The 17,445-nt window shown below is 41.4% G+C and overlaps 1 protein-coding gene across 4 annotated transcripts in view; it reads left to right on the forward strand.

The window, feature by feature from the left end:
* Positions 1–17,445, forward strand: part of LOC115106724 (tectonic-3) — a 23,303-nt gene continuing 5,858 nt past the window's right edge. Inside the window, exons 1-11 of one of the 4 annotated variants that reach the window (XM_029629730.2) lie at positions 1–148; positions 503–766; positions 845–959; positions 3,804–3,904; positions 3,995–4,113; positions 4,220–4,328; positions 4,749–4,861; positions 9,903–9,944; positions 12,971–13,051; positions 13,170–13,289; positions 16,680–16,775. In XM_029629730.2, the coding sequence (XP_029485590.1) occupies positions 16–148; positions 503–766; positions 845–959; positions 3,804–3,904; positions 3,995–4,113; positions 4,220–4,328; positions 4,749–4,861; positions 9,903–9,944; positions 12,971–13,051; positions 13,170–13,289; positions 16,680–16,775 (1,293 nt within the window). In that variant the 5' untranslated portion in view covers positions 1–15. Of the gene's footprint in view, positions 767–844; positions 960–3,803; positions 3,905–3,994; positions 4,114–4,219; positions 4,329–4,748; positions 4,862–9,902; positions 9,945–12,970; positions 13,052–13,169; positions 13,290–16,679; positions 16,776–17,445 lie in introns of all 4 variants that reach the window. The other 3 variants (XM_029629731.2, XM_029629732.2, XM_065008046.1) reach the window with 3 other exon arrangements.

A 17,445-nucleotide genomic window follows, 5' to 3' on the forward strand; every position in this document is an offset into this window, starting at 1 on the left:
AGGAGTGATCGAATCATGTCTCAAAAGCAGCAGAAAAGGTCAAATAAGGTCACCAAAATGTCCGTTACGGGTATACACGACTGGATCGTACACAGTAGGCAGCTGATTGTTCGCGGACCTCCAAAATACCATAGAAGAAGAAACGGATGTAAGCTAAGCGGTTTGAGCTTCCTTGGCAACGTGAGGCTTTTTATAGCTACATTTTGTTAGCATGTCTTCAATAGTGTTGGATTTTCGTGCATAGATCACATGTGAGTAGTTTGTCTCGTTTCCTAGTTTATGCTAGCTATTGTTTTGCGGTGCTAGCAAACGTGATGCAGAAGTAGCTTTGCAACCTATTCAAGCCAAATCGCGTTGCTAGCTAACGTTAGCTATGTTTTTATCTAGCTAACGTTAGCCGGTAGAGTTCGCACCTGTTAGACAAAAATGTCCACATACCATTTGTATCGCGCAGTGCAGCTAGTTATTGTACTTTCTGCATGTGTGACCCATGCGGCCACAGATGGAGGAGTCAACACAGAGTCTTCAATAACAACGAACAGTCCAAAAACCTATGAGCCTTTCAGTACCACTGACCCGATGTATACCGTTTCAACTGTTGCATTGGATACTTTTGCAACTGCTTCTGCTGAAACTGTCACTCAAGATGGTGTTTCCACGGTAACCACGGACCTGGCTCCATCATCTGAAGCCACCACCGAGCCAGTCATTGAAACTGTCCCACCTCCTGTTGAAACTACTGCCAAATCAAGTCTGATTCCAAAAGGTAGGTTGTCTATTGTCATTGAAAAAATACATTAGTGCACTACAATTAGTTTTGAGATTAACCTTTGCTGTCTTGTAGTGTGTTTATGTGATTTGACCCCAGACTTCTGTGATATTGGCTGCTGCTGCGACATTGTGGACTGCGACATCCCTGACTTGAGCTCTGTCTTCAATGGCTGTTTAGATGAAGTCATGTAAGTTTATACGCCTGTGCATTTGCCTTGGGGTCATGACTGTCCAGGTTTGATCCTCGCAAGGGACCGCCAAGTTCACCGCCACTGTTCGCTAAATTGTTGTCAATGTGCAGTGCATTTGGAAAGAATTCAGACCCCTTCACCTTTTCCACTTTTTGTTACGTTACAGCCTTATTCTAAAATGCATTAAATTGTTTCCCCCCCCTAACCAATCTACACACAATACCCATAATGACAAAGAAAAAACTGGTTTTTAGAAATGTTAATTTTTGAAAAATAAAAACGTAGATACCTCATTTCCATAAGTATTCTGACCCTTTACTCAGTACTTTGTTGAAGCACCTTTGGCAGCGATTACAGCCTTGAGTCTTCTTGGATATGACAACAAGCTTGACACACCTGTATTTGGGGAGTTTCTCCCATTCTTCTCTGCAGATCCTCTCAAGCTCAGTTAGGTTGGATGTGGAGTGTCGCTGCACAACTATTTTCAGGCCTTTCCAGAGATGTTAGATCAGGTTCAAGTCCAGGCTCTGGCTGGGCCACTCAAGGACATCCAGAGAATTGTCCCAAAGCCACTCCTGTGTTGTCTTGGCTGTGCTCTTAGGGTTGTTGTTCTGTTGGAAGGTGAACCTTTGCCCATTCTGAGGTCCTGAGTGCTCTGCAGCAGGTTTTCTTCAAAGATCTCTACTTTGCTCCGTTCATCTTTGCCTCGATCCTGACTAGTCTCCCAGTCCCTGCCGCTGAAAAACGTCCCCACAGCATTGGTCAGACCCTTAAGGAAAACATTAATGGCTCTCCATCCATCGGCCACATCTTGCTCTTCATCACCCACAGCTCTATAAACCTTTTCTTCAAGTACACCATGTTCATGGTTGTTCAAAACAAAGGCAAACAACTGTAACCCATCATAAGGATGTAGATTGTGGAGTTCCTTATATCGCTTTAAATGGTCCCACGTCTTTATACCCACGCTTCGTGGATGCTTCAAAGTCTTTGACCATTCATCCAACTGTTTTGGAGATGCTGATTTGTGTGATTACTGTCACTGGAGGTTTGTCTTTACTCCCTAAGACCTCGTTCGTCACCGCTGTCAAAATCTGTTGACTCGAAGCCAGGAAGTGCTGACCAGATGCTTTAAACCTGATTTGCCTTGCGCAGCTCAGCATGGGGGTAGATTGAGGGAATAGAGAGCCCACAGGTAGGGGCCAAGTCTGCCCTTTCCACCCTTGCCTCCTGTAATTGTTGAATTTTGGCTTTTAATGTCTCTGTTCACCAAGAGCCCTCAATTTCTCTCTCTCTGCAATGTCCTATCATGAGAATCACAAAGGAATTTATCATGTTTTCTTACTTTGGCTAATACAGTTAAAGACCATTGTGTCTTTGTCAATAAGTTAGACATTCTATTTCTCCAAGCTTTTTGTAAATCAGAAAGATTCCATCTTTGTCAACGATGACATATTTCTTGCCTAAACTCTGAAATGGTTTTTCATATCACTAGCCAGTGAATTTTATACTTTCCATGTTCACATCCAGAACAGCTGTCCTGCCCTTTTCCAGAGTGGTTCTCTCAGTTAAAAAAAATTGCATTACATTAACTTCAAAAGTATTTATAGTTTTACAACCACTTGAGGACTCTAACCTCCTATCTTATAGAACACATTGTTTCTACAGGGCCTGGATACCCCTAAAATGTGAGTTCACTTCAAAAGCTTGTACAAAGCTTACATTACCTTAAATTGCTACTCAACTAGAAACTCACTTCTATGGAACAAGGTTTCACACCCTAAATCAATTGTGGCTTATTTTAACTGCTAGGGCTTTAACAGAGGATTTGAACCCCTATACATCACATATATGTATCACTCAATGCATGCACTTATTTTAACCTGATTTGGTTCTTTTAGATATAGGTCTAGACTCACCCAGCAATATCTTAGCAGTCAGGAGATTAAGAGCTGACTCCACCGAAGAGGGCTGCGCGCAACCCACTTATCTTTCTCCTGGATCAACACACAGTTGATCTGTTTTTTTCTTGTTGGTCAAGACCAATTAATCCGGGTCACGGCACCATGTGTTAGCTGTTGATGTCATTCTTCAATAACACAGAGCCCAAAGCAAATCAGGGGGAGCAAAATCTATTTATTCAAAGAGAACAAATCAGTTATGCTGGAAAGTAGATGTTTATTCTTCCCTGTCCTCAATGGTTTCTCCACTGAAAAAAAAGAGACAGGATGTAGTTATACCCAAGCCTAGCCTGTGGTTGACCAATTAGAATTCATTGCAGTAAAATTGGGGCAATGGCCAAATACCAAGTATTCTGTTTGAGGCTCAATGTATAGACAATTCGGACCAATGAACTTGCAACATGTAGCTATGAGTCAGACTGAAATTCCTCCCGTGTCCCTGACCCATTAATATTCAGTTCCCCATTACAAAGAAACAACTATTTCTATTGATCATTAATTCCCTATTACAGAAGAGCAACTATTTCCATCGATGGTTAATTCCCTCTTGACCTTTAGTCCTCTGTGTTGTGTATTTATTGGTAAATATTCTTACAATAGCTAAGGGTCTGAATACTTAAGGTATTTCTGTTTATTTTTAATTTTTAATACATTTACAAAAAAATCTAAACCTGTTTTCACTTTGTCATTATGGGGTATTGTGTGTAGAGAAATGTTTTAATTTAATCAATTTTAGAATAAGACTAACGTAACAAAATGTTGAAAAAGTAAAGGAGTCTGAATACTTTCCGAATGCACTGTAAAGTGATTTATTTAGTTATGTATTGCTAAAGCACATCAAGGAACATTGATTTGACCAATTGAATTGTTTGTTTTACAGATATGGTGAATGCATTGAGAGCTGGTTGATATTCAGAGTCAATGTGGATCCTTCATGCGTCACTGTCACAAACAAATTGGTCTGCATTCGACCAGAAGAGGGTAAAAACACACACACACACACACACACACACACACACACACAAAAGAAAAAAAAATCCTGATGGTGATCCATCCATTCCTTGTCTAAAGATAATACTACAGTTTCCCAGATCCTTCCAGCTCTTGCTAATACACCATTGGACTCCTCCTACCACTTCTCTTGGAAGGGATCCGCAACTTATAGTACCCACACCAAAGATTTCTACAGGGTATGTTGAGATGTGGTGTCTGTATAATAATCTTAACCAGCGATTTTAATCATTCAGACAGGCCTAGTCATTTTTCTCTCTGATCGGTCTTGTTATTTTGTCGCAGGTTGATGACACAATCATGTCCCATTTCAACAGCTCCTCCATTCGTGGGGTCCTTCGACAGCCTTCACCAGGGGCCGCCACGTCTTCCTGTGTCGACCGTAACCCTGCCAGTAAGATGGCACCTGTTCAGTAGCCAAATGTTGTTGAACCTTGCAGATAGACATGCCATGAATAGAGTTGACATGATTCCTTCAACAGTCAGACATTTTTGTTCTAAATAGCATATTTCTATCTGACTGTTGGCCAAAGTTTTGTCCTTCAGAACCGTGTCCCTATACTCTGAATAAAGTATAAATCTTACGCACTGCTGCAGTTGGCTGAAGTGCTGGGTGGTGCTAATAGTCTTGGGAGACTGGGGTCTTGTTCATTTGGCACCAAATGGAAGAAAACTGACTGAAACAGGGATGGTCTACCGGGACCTGTCCAATAAGAGTTGCTCATGTTTGTTTTGACCAGCACTCAAGTAATACTTTTTGTATTACGACGTTTTTGGTTTGTTCTATATTTCTATTTCTGGTCTCCCCTTGTAGGGTTCCTGAGGTCTATTTCTCTCTCTTGCACCCGCACACTGACTCCCCTATCCTGTGCCACAGACCCCAGTCTCAATGCACAGTCCTACTTCCATGACATCAGCCTGCTCAAGGTTAGTGTGTGTGTGCATGTGTGTGCTAAAGTTTTGGATGCATGCGTACAGTATCTCTATAATATAAATATCTTGGGCCTATTGCAACCACCGTTGGCTTCCGTATTAACACAGGATAATCTCTTGTTAAGTGATCAATACACAATACAATCACCCACAGAACTGATTTCAATTGCAACCATTATTGGCCACTTGATTACCACTCCCTAAAGCTGATGTCAGTGTTAAACTTTTAGTTCAAAATCTTTGAAGACATTTTCACCCTCTGGTGGGTATTATTGAACCTGCTTATTGAGCAGACCAAGGGTCGTTCCACCTCAAAGCACAAGAAAGACTATTTCGACACCAATCATCTCAGATTGTTCTGAAATCGTTTCTGTGGTTAGTAACAGATACAATTATCATTCCTGAAACATTATTTTGTTGAAATAGCTTCCGTCCCTCTCCTCGCCCCTACCTGGGCTCGAACCAGGAACACATCAACAACAGCCACCCTCGAAACAGCGTTACCCATCGCTCCACAAAAGCCGCGGCCCTTGCAGAGCAAGGGGAACAACCACTCCAAGTCTTAGTGCGAGTGACGTTTGAAACGCTATTAGCGTGCACCCCGCTAACTAGCTAGCCATTTCACATCGGTTACACCAGCCTAATCTTGGGAATTGATAGGCTTGAAGTCATAAACAGCGCAATGCTTGACGCACAACGAAGAGCTGCTGGCAAAACACACGAAAGTGCTGTTTGAATGAATGCTTACAATCCTGCTGCTGCCTACCACCGCTCAGTCAGACTGCTCTATCAAATCATAGACTTAGTTATAACATAATAACACAGTAATACGAGCCGTAGGTCATTAATATGGTCGAATCCGGAAACTATCATCTCGAAAACAAGACGTTTATTCTTTCAGTGAAATATGGAACCGTTCCTTATTTTATCTAACGGGTGACATCCATAAGTCTAAATATTCCTGTACATTGCACAACCTTCAATGTTATGTCATAATTACGTAACATTCTGGCAAATTAGGCGGCCCAAATTGTTGCATATACACTGACTCTGTGTGCAATGAACGCAAGAGAAGTGACACAATTTCACCTGATTAATATTGCCTGCTAACCTGGATTTATTTTAGCTAAAAATGCAGGTTTAAAAATATATACTTCTGTGTATTGATTTTAAGAAAGGCATTGATGTTCATGGTTAGGTACACATTGGAGCAACGATACGCACCGCATCGATTATATGCAACGCAGGACACGCTAGATAAATTAGTATTATCATCAACCATGTGTAGTTAACTAGTGATTATGATTGATTGTTTTTTATAAGATAAGTTTAATGCTAGCTAGCAACTTACTTTGCCTGTTACGCGAATGCAGTAAGCCAGTCTCCTCGTGGAGAGCAATGAGAGGCAGGTGGTTAGAGCGTTGGACTAGTTAACTGTAAGGTTGCAAGGATGAATCCCCCGAGCTGACAAGGTGAAAATCTGTCGTTCTGCCCCTGAACGAGGCAGTTAACCCACCGTTCCTAGGCCGTCATTTTCAGGGAAGTTAGGAACCAATATACACAGGCAGTTAGGAAAGCGAATGCTAGCTTTTTCAAACAGAAATTTGCATCCTGTAGCACAAACTCCAAAAAGTTCTGGGACACTAAAGTCCATGGAGAATAAGAGCACCTCCTATCAGCTGCCCACTGCACTGAGGCTAGGAAACACTGTCACTACCGATAAATCCACGATAATTCAGAATTTCAATAAGCATTTTTCTACGGCTGGCCATGCTTTCCACCTGGCTACCCCTACCCCGATCAACAGCCCTGCTAACCGCACAGCAACTTGACCAAGCCTCCCCCTTTTCTCCTTCACCCAAATCCAGATAGCTGATTTTCTGAGAGCTGCAAAATCTGGACCCCTACAAATCAGCTGGGCTAGACAATCTGATCCCTCTCTTTCTAAAATTATCCACCGCAATTGTTGCAACCTCTAATACTAGCCTGTTCATCCTCCCTTTCTTTCATATCGTCTGAGATCTCCAAAGATTGGAAAGCTGCTGCGGTCATCCCCCTCTTCAAAGGGGGAGACACTCTAGACCCAAACTGTTAGACATATTTCTATCTTACCCTGCCTTTCTAAGGTCTTCGAAAGCCAAGTTAACAAACAGATCACTGACCATTTCGAATCCCACCGTACCTTCTCCGCTATGCAATCTGGTTTTCGAGCTGGTCATGGGTGCACCTCAGCCATGCTCAAGGTCCTAAACTATATCATAAAGGGAGGATTGATAAAAGAGAATACTGTGCAGCGTATTCATCGACCTGGCCAAGGCTTTTGACTCTGTAAATCACCACATTCTTATCGGCAGACTCAACAGCCTTGATTTCTCAAATGACTGCCTCGTCTGGTTCACCAACAACTTCTCAGACAGAGTTCAGTGTGTTAAATCGGAGGGCCTGTTGTCTGGACCTCTAGCAGTCTGTGGGTGCCACAGGGTTAAATTCTCGGGCCGACTCGTTTCTCTGTATACGTCAATGATGTCGCTCTTGCTGCTGGTGATTCTCTGATCCACCTCTACGCAGACAACACCATTCTGTATACTTCTGGCTCTTCTTTGGACACTGTACTAACTAACCTCCAGACGAGCTTCGATGCCATACAACTCTCCTTCCTTAGCATCCAACTGCTCTTAAATGCAAGTAAAACTAAATGCATGCTCTTCAACCGATCGCTGCCCATCCAGCATCACTACTCTGGACGGTTCTGACTTAGATTATGTGGACAAATACAAATACCGAGGTGTCTGGTTAGACTGTAAACTCTACTTCCAGACTCATATGAAGCATCTCCAATCCAAAATGAAGTCTAGGATTGACTTCCTATTTCGCAACAAAGCATCCTTCACTCATGCTACCAAACATACCCTCATAAAACTGACCATCCTACCGATCCTCGACTTCAGCGATGTCATTTACAAAATAGCCTGCAACACTCTACTCAGTAAATTGGATGCAGTCTATCACAGTGCCATCTGTGTTGTCACCAAAGCCCCGTATACTACCCACCACTGCGACCTGTATGCTCTCGTTGGCTGGCCCTTGCTTCATATATTCGTCACCAGTCTTTGCTAGGTAAAGCCCCGCCTTATCTCAGCTCACTGGTCACCATAGCAGTACCCACCTGTAGCACGCACTCCAGCAGGTATATTTCATTGGTCACCCCCGAAGCCTATTCCTCCTTTGGCCGCCTTTCCTTACAGTTCTCTGCTGCCAATGACTGGAGACTCATATCTCCCTCAATAACTTTAAGCATCAGCTGTCAGAGCAGCTCACAGATCATTGCACCTGTACATAGCCCATCCAACTACCTCATACCCATATTTTTTGGCTCCTTTGCACCCCAGTATCTCTACTTGCACATTCATCTTCTGCACATTTATCATTCCAGTGTTTAATTGCTAAATAGTAATTACTTCGCCACTATGGCCTATTTATTGCCTTACCTCATTTGCACACACTCTATATATATATTTTTTTCTATTGTGTTATTGACTGTACGTTTGTTTATTCCATGTGTAACTCTGTGTTGTTGTTTGTGTCACTCACGAGACTCCCAGTTACACAACAAATGTTCCTTTTGTTCCATAAAGATTATTTTTATATCCAAAATACCGTTTGTTTGTTGCGTTATGTTCAGAAATCCACAGGAAAGAGCGGTCACGACAACGCAGACGAAAATTCCAAGTAGTTTCCATAATGTCCACAGAAACATGTCAAACGTTTTTTTATAATCAAATCCTCAGGTTTTTAAAATATATAATCGATAATATATCAACTGCAAATGTCTTTCACAGTAGGAGAGGGAAAAGCAATACCTATCCAAACTCTGTTGCGTGGGCAAAACTCAAGTGACCACTTGACGCGATGTTATCGTTCTGGCTCATTTTTCAAAATAAAAGCCTGAAACTATGTCTGAAGACTTGACACCTTGAGGAAGCGATAGGAAAAGGAATCTGGTTCATATCCCTTTAAATCCAGCAAAGGGAGGCTATTTCCTCAGGGTTTCGCCTGCAATATCAGTTCTGTTATACTCAGACAATATTTTGACAGTTTTGGAAAGTTTTCTATCCAATACTAATAATAATATGCATATATTAGCAACTGAGACTGAGGAGCTGGCCGTTTACAATGGGCACCTTTTCATCCAAGCTACTCAATACTGCCCCTGCAGCCATATGAAGTTAAGGAGAGGTATATCAATATTTCCATGTCTAAATCGACATTTATAATGAGTATTTCTGTAAAATGATGTGGCTCTCTGCAATATCACCGGATGTTTCATCAAGATCATCAAAGGTTAGTGATTCATTTTCTCTTTATGCTTTTTGTGACTTCTCTCTTTGGCTGAAAAAATGGCTGAATTTGTGGTGACCTAACATAATCGTTTGTGGTGCTTTCGCTGTAAAGCCTATTTGAAATCAGACACTGTGGCGGGATTAACAACAAGATTACCTTTAAAAACGGTATAAGATACATGTATGTTTGAGGAATTTTAATTATGAGATTTCTGTTTTGAATTTGGCGCCCTGCACTTTCACTGGCTGTTGTCATATCGATCCCGTTAACGGGATTGCAGCCCTAAGAAGTTTTAATATCTGAATCCTATAAATTAAAATGACCAATTTGGGTGCAATCAATAAGCTTAATTTCTCAGACAAAATGTAAAAATGGGGGGATATCCCTGCACTGTCCATATTTTAAAATGTGTAACTAAATCAAGCCAATCATAATTGAGTCATCTTTATCAAATTGAAATGTAGTCTAACGAAGTTATTTCAAATGGCACAAATGAGCTATAATTTTCTATTTTACTATTAAATGTTTGAGTGAAATATAGGCCTACTACTTTTTTATAATCTTGTATGTACACAGTATTATGTAAGAAGTTCAGCTTCTTGGTTGCAATTGGCCACATTGATATTGCCTTATCTTTCACTGTGAAAATTCCAGTAATGTTAACACATTCTGCCACAACTAATTGTCATTACAGATTCCAGTCCGTGAGAGTATTCAGATTTTACCAGATAATCTGGTAAGATTGACCACACATTAGAGGGCAAAAACATGTGATTTGTCTCAGGGTTGGATGGCACTCACTTTCTGCGGCACCATTCTCTTTCCGAAGTGCACTCATTCACTTCCCCTCAGATTTCAAAGCATTGGATTGGTGTGAGTGTGGAGCTGGAGAGCAGCTCCACCTTTTCTTCTTACACAAATTCCATGCTTTCAATATATGCAGTGAACGAGTAGATCCTTCGGGGAGAAAGGTGAATGAGTACACAGTTGCTAGTGAAAATCTGTGTGTGAATCATTTTTAATAAGACTTTAATAAGACCAACTTTGCACAACTCTTAAGGCAACATACAGTGGGGCAAAAAAAGTATTTAGTCAGCCACCAATTGTGCAAGTTCTCCCACTTAAAAAGATGAGAGGCCTGTAATTTTCATCATAGGTACACTTCAACTAAGACAGACAAAGTGAGAAAGAAAAATCCAGAAAATCACATTGTAGGGTTTTTTATGAATTTATTTGCAAATTATGGTGGAAATATGTATTTGGTCACCTACAAACAAGCAAGATTTCTGGCTCTCACAGACCTGTAACTTCTTCTTTAAGAGGCTTCTCTGTCCTCCACTCGTTACCTTTATTAATGGCACCTGTTTGAACTTGTTATCAGTATAAAAGACACCTGTCCACAACCTCAAACAGTCACACAAACAGTCAAACTCCACTATGGCCAAGACCAAAGAGCTGTCAAAGGACACCAGAAACAAAATTGTAGACCTGCACCAGGCTGGGAAGACTGAATCTGCAATAGGTAAGCAGCTTGGTTTGAAGAAATCAACTGTGGGAGCAATTATTAGGAAATGGAAGACATACAAGACCACTGATAATCTCCCTCGATCTGGGGCTCCACGCAAGATCTCACCCCGTGGGGTCAAAATGATCACAAGAACGGTGAGCAAAAATCCCAGAACCACACGGGGGGACCTAGTGAATGACCTGCAGAGAGCTGGGACCAAAGTAACAAAGCCTACCATCAGCAAGGGCATTGAAGATGAAACGTGGCTGGGTCTTTCAGCATGACAATGATCCCAAACACACCGCCCGGGCAACGAAGGAGTGGCTTCGTAAGAAGCATTTCAAGGTCCTGGAGTGGCCTAGCCAGTCTACAGATCTCAACCCCATAGAAAGTCTTTGGAGGGAGTTGAAAGTCTGTGTTGCCCAGCAACAGCCCCAAAACAACACTGCTCTAGAGGAGATCTGCATGGAGGAATGGGCCAAAATACCAGCAACAGTGTGTGAAAACCTTGAAGACTTACAGAAAATGTTTGACCTCTGTCATTGCCAACAAAGGGTATATAACAAAGTATTGAGAAACTTTTGTTATTGACCAAATACTTATTTTCCACCATAATTTGCTAATTAATTAATTAAAACTGTGATTTTCTGGATTTTTTTTTTCTCATTTTGTCAGTCATAGTTGAAGTGTGTACCTATGATAAATTACAGGCCTCTCATCTTTTTAAGTGGGAGAACTTGCACAATTGGTGGCTGACTAAACTTTTTTGCCCCACTGTACATTATATCCATTGTTTTTGTCAAAATTGCTCTAGCGCAGTAAAATTGTTTGGGAATCATTGATGGACCACAATATTCAAATCTTTTCTCTGTTTTTCAATCAGATTTTAGTCAAGACTAAAACTGGACCATTCAGGAACACTCAACACCTGTTAGAAAGCCATTTGGGTGTCTTTGGCATTACAATTAGTGTAATTGTCCCACTGAAAAGTAACTTTATCCCATGGTTTTCAGAAGACTATGGCGAGTTTCTCTTAACTTTTTATATTCATTTTGATCCTGACAAACTGCCCAGTTCCTGCCAGTGACAAGCATACCCATAACATGATGCTGCCACCACAGTAACTTGAAATTACAGAGGACCAACAACATTGCAGTAACTCCAAATTACTGGCCAGTATGAAAATGTTAAAATAAGGAAGGCTGTGTTAAAAGAAAATCTGTTCCATGGGCCTCCTGAGTGCTTCAGGCGTCACTACAGATCCGGGTTTGATCCTGGGCTGTGTCGCAGCCGGCCGCGACTGGGAGACCCATGAAGCGACGCACAATTGTCCCAGCGCCCTGGTTAGGGAAGGGTTTGGCCGATCATAAGTTGTACGGTGTTTCCTCCGACACATTGGTTTGGCTGGTTCCGGGTTAAGCAAACAGTGTGTCAAGAAGCAGTGCGGCATGGCAGGGTCGTGTTTCGAAGAACGCATGGCTCTCGACCTTCGCGTCTCCCGAGTCCGTACGGGAGTTGCAGCGATGGGACAAGACTAACTACCACTTGGATATCACAAAATTGTGAAAAAATAAAATAACAATCCACTCTAAATCATCCATTGGGTTTGCTATATGGCTGTTAAGTAATACAACACAGCAAAGAAATTACAATTTTTGGCCTAAATTAAAAATTACAGGTTTGGGTCAAATTCAATACAACACACCACAGTGAACCACTCTCTATTTTTAAGTATTGTGGCAGCAGCATCATGTTATGGTTATACTTTTCACCAGGATGGACTGGAAAGCCCAGTTAAAGGATTAGAGAAACATGTCTCGATCTTCTGAAAACCTAACCCTGGGATAGTTTATTTTTTAAATTACACACATTTTAAAGCCAAAGACACACCAGAATAGTCCAGGCTCACTCAGTCCTGACTTAAATTTGCTTGAAAATCTGAGAACGTTTGAATATTGCTGTCCATCGAAGATTTCCAACCAAATGTAATTAAGCATGAGAAATGTTGACAAAACAGCTGTAATGGCTGTCTAAGGTGCTTCCACCAAGTATATGCAATTATGTATTCTATTCATTTGGAATGTGGACTAGGTTGTGAGATCAGTAGGAAAAAAAATGTAAAGCAGCAACATATGAAGACCGCAGTCCTTTCACTAGGCATTGTACTTTGGGGAAGGGAGTGAAGTTCATTCTTTGAGGCTAAGGGGAAAGATTTGGACCGCACACACTGACCTCTCATTCTCTTCCTCTGTTAGATCCCAGTCACTCCAGTAGTTGGCCATGGTTGGCCTAAACCGAGAGAACAAAATGGTTCCTGTCTCAATGTGGTGTCAAAGGTTAGAGATTAAACAATCAAGTAAAATAATAGTCCAAGAATAGACTAATTTTGACAAAATGACTGAATATCCATTTAATCTTCCTAGCTCACATCTTCTCATTCTTTTCCACATGCAGGTGGACTATCTTATATGGTACACAATTATAGGGGAGATCGCTATGGCAACAGTAAACATGGTCTTGATAGACACGGACTCGGATACGAATCTTTTGCAGAAGCACACTGTCCGTTTCCAGGTAGGCTTTCAATCGATGGTGTATAGAGCAATTTTTGGTTTACAAACATGTTCCAGCAATGTGCATGCATTCTCGCATCAAATAGCCCTTTTGCAGAGTAACTATACGCTGATGTCTGGACTTTGACAAACTTAAAGGGATACTTTGGGATTTTGACAATGAGGCCCATTTTCTACTTTGCCAGAGGCAGATGCACTTGTGGATACAATTTTATTTGTCTCTGCATGCAGTTTGAAGGAAGTTGCTAACTAGCTGGTGCAAGGACGGGAAGTCTATGAGTATCTGCTAGCTTCTAGTTATTGCGCTAACTGATACCCATAGACTTCTAGTCATGTGCTAACGCTAGTTAGCGTTGGCCCGCAAAACTACCTCTACCTTCATACTGGACACAGAGACATAGACATGATTGTCAAAATCATTGCCAAAGTATCCCTTTAACAGTGAATGTGGGTGATGACCATGAAAACACAACTGATGGTTATAGTTATGCATCCAGGAAATATCTGTCTCAGAGTTGGTCAATTCAATCTTGGAATTTCTGTTTACTTCCTGCATTGACTAAATTTAAATGAAATTGACACCTACCCTGGTACAGTGCATTTGGAAAGTATTCAGACCCCTTGACCTTTTCCACATTTTGTTACCTTACAGCCTTATTCTAAAGTTTGATTTAAATGGTTTGTTTCCCCTCAGTCTACCCACAACCCCATAATGACAAAGCAAAAACAGTTAAAAAAAAAATTAAAACTGATATATTTACATACAGTACCAGTCAAAAGTTTGGACACGTTCTTAAGGGTTTTTCTTTATTTGGACTATTTTCTACACTGTAGAATAACAGTGAGGACATCAAAACTATGAAATAAGTCATATGGAATCATGTATATACCAAAAAAAGCTGCCTTTGACAGATTTCCACACTCTTGGCATTCTCTCAACCAGCTTCACCAGGAATACTTTTCCAACAGTCTTTAAGGAGTTCCCACACATGCTGAGCACTTGTTACCTGCTTTTCCTTCACTCTGCAGTCCAACTCATCCCAAACCATCTCAATTAGGTTGAGGTTGGGTGATTGTGGAGGCCAGGTCATCTGATGCAGCACTTCATCATTCTCCTTGGTCAAATAGTCCTTACAACCTGGAGGTGTGTTTTGGATCAATCATTGTCTTGTTCAAAAACAAATTATTGTCCCACTAAGCACGAACCAGATGGGATGGCACCAGCAAATCACCATCACGGTGGTTGGAACCAAAAATCTCACATTTTGACTCATCGAACCAAAGGACAGATTTCAACCGGTCTAATGTCTATTGCTTGTGTTTCTTGGCCCAAGCAAGTCTTTTCTTCGTATTGGTGTTCTTTAGTAGAGGTTTCTTTGCAGCAATTCGAACGTGAAGGCCAGATTCACTCAGTCTCCTCTGAACAGTTGATGTTGAGATGTCTGTTACTTGAACTCTGAAGCATTTATTTGGGTTGCAATTTGAGGTGCAGTTAACTCTAATGAACTTGTCCTCTGCAGCAAAAGTAACGCTGGGTCTTACTTTCCTGTGGCGGTCCTTATGAGAGTCAGCTTCATCATGGCGCTTAATGGTTTTTGAGATTGCACTTGAAGAAACTTTCAAAGTTTGACATTTTCCAGATCGACTGACCTTCATGTCTTAAGTAATGGACTGTCGTTTCTCTTTGCTTATTTGAGCTGTTATTGCCGTAATATGGTCTTTTACCACATAGGGCTATCTTCTATATACCACCCCTACCTTGTCACAACACAACTGATTGGCTCAAACGCGTTAAGAAGGAAAGAATTATACAAATTAACTTTCAATATGGCACACCTGTTAATGAAATTATTTCCAAAAGGTGACTACCTCATGAAGCAGGTTGAGAGAATGCCAAGAGTGTGCAAAGCTGTTATCAAGGCAAAGGGTGTCTACTTTGAAGAATCTCAAGTATAAAATATTTTGATTTGGTTAATACATGATTCCAAATGCTATTTCAAAGAAAAACCCTGGAATTAGTAGGTGTTAACTTTTGAATGGTGCTGTAAGTATTCAGCCTTTTACTCAGTACTTTGTTGAAGCACCTGAGACAGTGATTACAGCCTCAAGTCTTCTTGGGTATGACGCTACAAGCTTGGCACACCTGTATTTGGGGAGTTTCTCATATTCTTCTCTGCAGATCCTTTAATCTCTGTCAGATTGGATGGGGAGAGTCGCTGCACAGCTATTTTCTGGTCTCCAGAGATGCTTGATAGGGTTCAAGTCTGGGCTCTGGTTGGGCCACTCAAGGACATTCAGAGACTTTTCCTGAAGCCACTCCTGTGTTGTTGTTGCTGTGTGCTTAGGGTCGTTGTCCTGTTGGAAGGTGAACCTTCACCCAGTCTGAGTTCCTGAGCACTCTGGATCAGAATTTCATCAAGGATCTCTCTACTTTGCTCCGTTCATCTTTCCCTTGATGCTGACTAGTCTCCCAGTCCCTGTCGTTGAAAAACCGTCCCGCTGGCTCGATGCTGCCACCACCGTGCTTCCCTGTAGGGATGGTGCCAGATTTCCTCCAGATGTTAAGCTTGGCATTCACGCCAAAGAGTTCAAGCTTGGTTTCAACAGACCAGAGAATCTTGTTTTGCATGGTCCGAGTCCTTTAGGTGCCTTTTTAATGACGAGTGGCTTCCATCTGGCCACTCTGCTATGAAGGCCTGATTTGGTGGAGTGCTGCAGAGGTGGTTGTCCCATCTCCAGAGGTTACTCTGACAGAGTTCCATTGGGTTCTTGGTCACCTCCCTGACCAAGGCCCTACTCCCCCGATTGCTCAGTTTGGCTGGGAGGCCAGCTCTAGGAAGAGTCTTGGTGGTTCCAAACTAATTCCATTTAAGAATGATGGAGGCCACTGTGTTCTTGTGGACGTTCAATGCTGCAGAAAAGTGTTGGTACCCTTCCCCAGATCTGTGCCTCGACACAATCGTGTCTTGGAGCTGGATGGACAATTCCTTCGACCTCTGCTTGGTTTTTGCTCTGACATGCACTGTCAACTGTGGGACCTTTTTGTATAGACAGGTGTGTGCTTTTCCAAATCATGTCCAATCAATTGAATTTACCACAGGTGGACTCCAAGTTGTAGAAACATCTCAAGGATGATCAATGGAAACAGGATGCACCGGAGCTCAATTTCAAGTCTCATAGCAAAGAGTCTGAATACTTAAATAAGGTATGTTATTTTTAATACATTTGCAAACATTTCTAGAAACCTGTTTTCACTTTGTCATTATGGGCGATTTGTGTGTAAATTGTTTTCCTCATCAATGTGGGGAAGGGGTCTGAATACTTTCCAAATGCACTGTATCAATGCTATGGTTCAATATTCAAATTTAATTGAAAGTAATCTATTTCTCAGTTATCCACGCCCCCTCCTACTCCTGAACCAACCCCTGTGGTGGGACTAACAATGGGGACTCCTGTGATTGGTCAGTTTGGCGACGCGGTCCAACCTGTATCCTTTGGGAATAGCACACATCATGACATGCAGAACCAATGTTTTTCATTTTTTGGCATACTACTTGTTGATATACAGAGACATGTATGCGACTTTGTTTTAATTTAAAAACTATTCAGAGAAGACACAGAAGATCAGTGAAATCAATGGGCCTACACTACAGTTGCTGTAAAGAATCACAACCGTGACACTATGTACTGAATGTTCTTATTAGGGGTGCTGGCTGCAAGAAAAAAAAATTCCCCTTCTGATTATTCTTTCACACTTGTTCAATATCGCAATGCACGATTGGTAAAAACAATTATACTTTGGCAATATGGTCTATAGGTGGTGCTGTAATAAGCATTCTAAGGCTCAGGCCCAGTTCCCTGTTTGACGTACAAACACGAAGCTTGGTATATCAGTGTTTCTCATCGTAAGGAACAAATTTGAACCATGTTGGATTTTTTACAATCCTGGATTTTAAATAAAATCTTAATCTTCTCATGAGCTGTAAATCTGACTCGGAACTCCAAATATACAGTATTTTCACCATGTCAGTCGCTAAAAAAAATCAATGATTAAACGTCAAATGGACAAAATTGAACGTTTCTAAAAAAAAAAAAAATTGTGTTCTGAATGAAACCCTAATAACTAAACTTGAAACTGATTTGAGGGTTTTGTGGTC

Source organism: Oncorhynchus nerka, linkage group LG23 (genome assembly GCF_034236695.1).
Source record: "Oncorhynchus nerka isolate Pitt River linkage group LG23, Oner_Uvic_2.0, whole genome shotgun sequence".
NCBI classification, from domain to species: Eukaryota; Metazoa; Chordata; class Actinopteri; order Salmoniformes; family Salmonidae; genus Oncorhynchus; species Oncorhynchus nerka.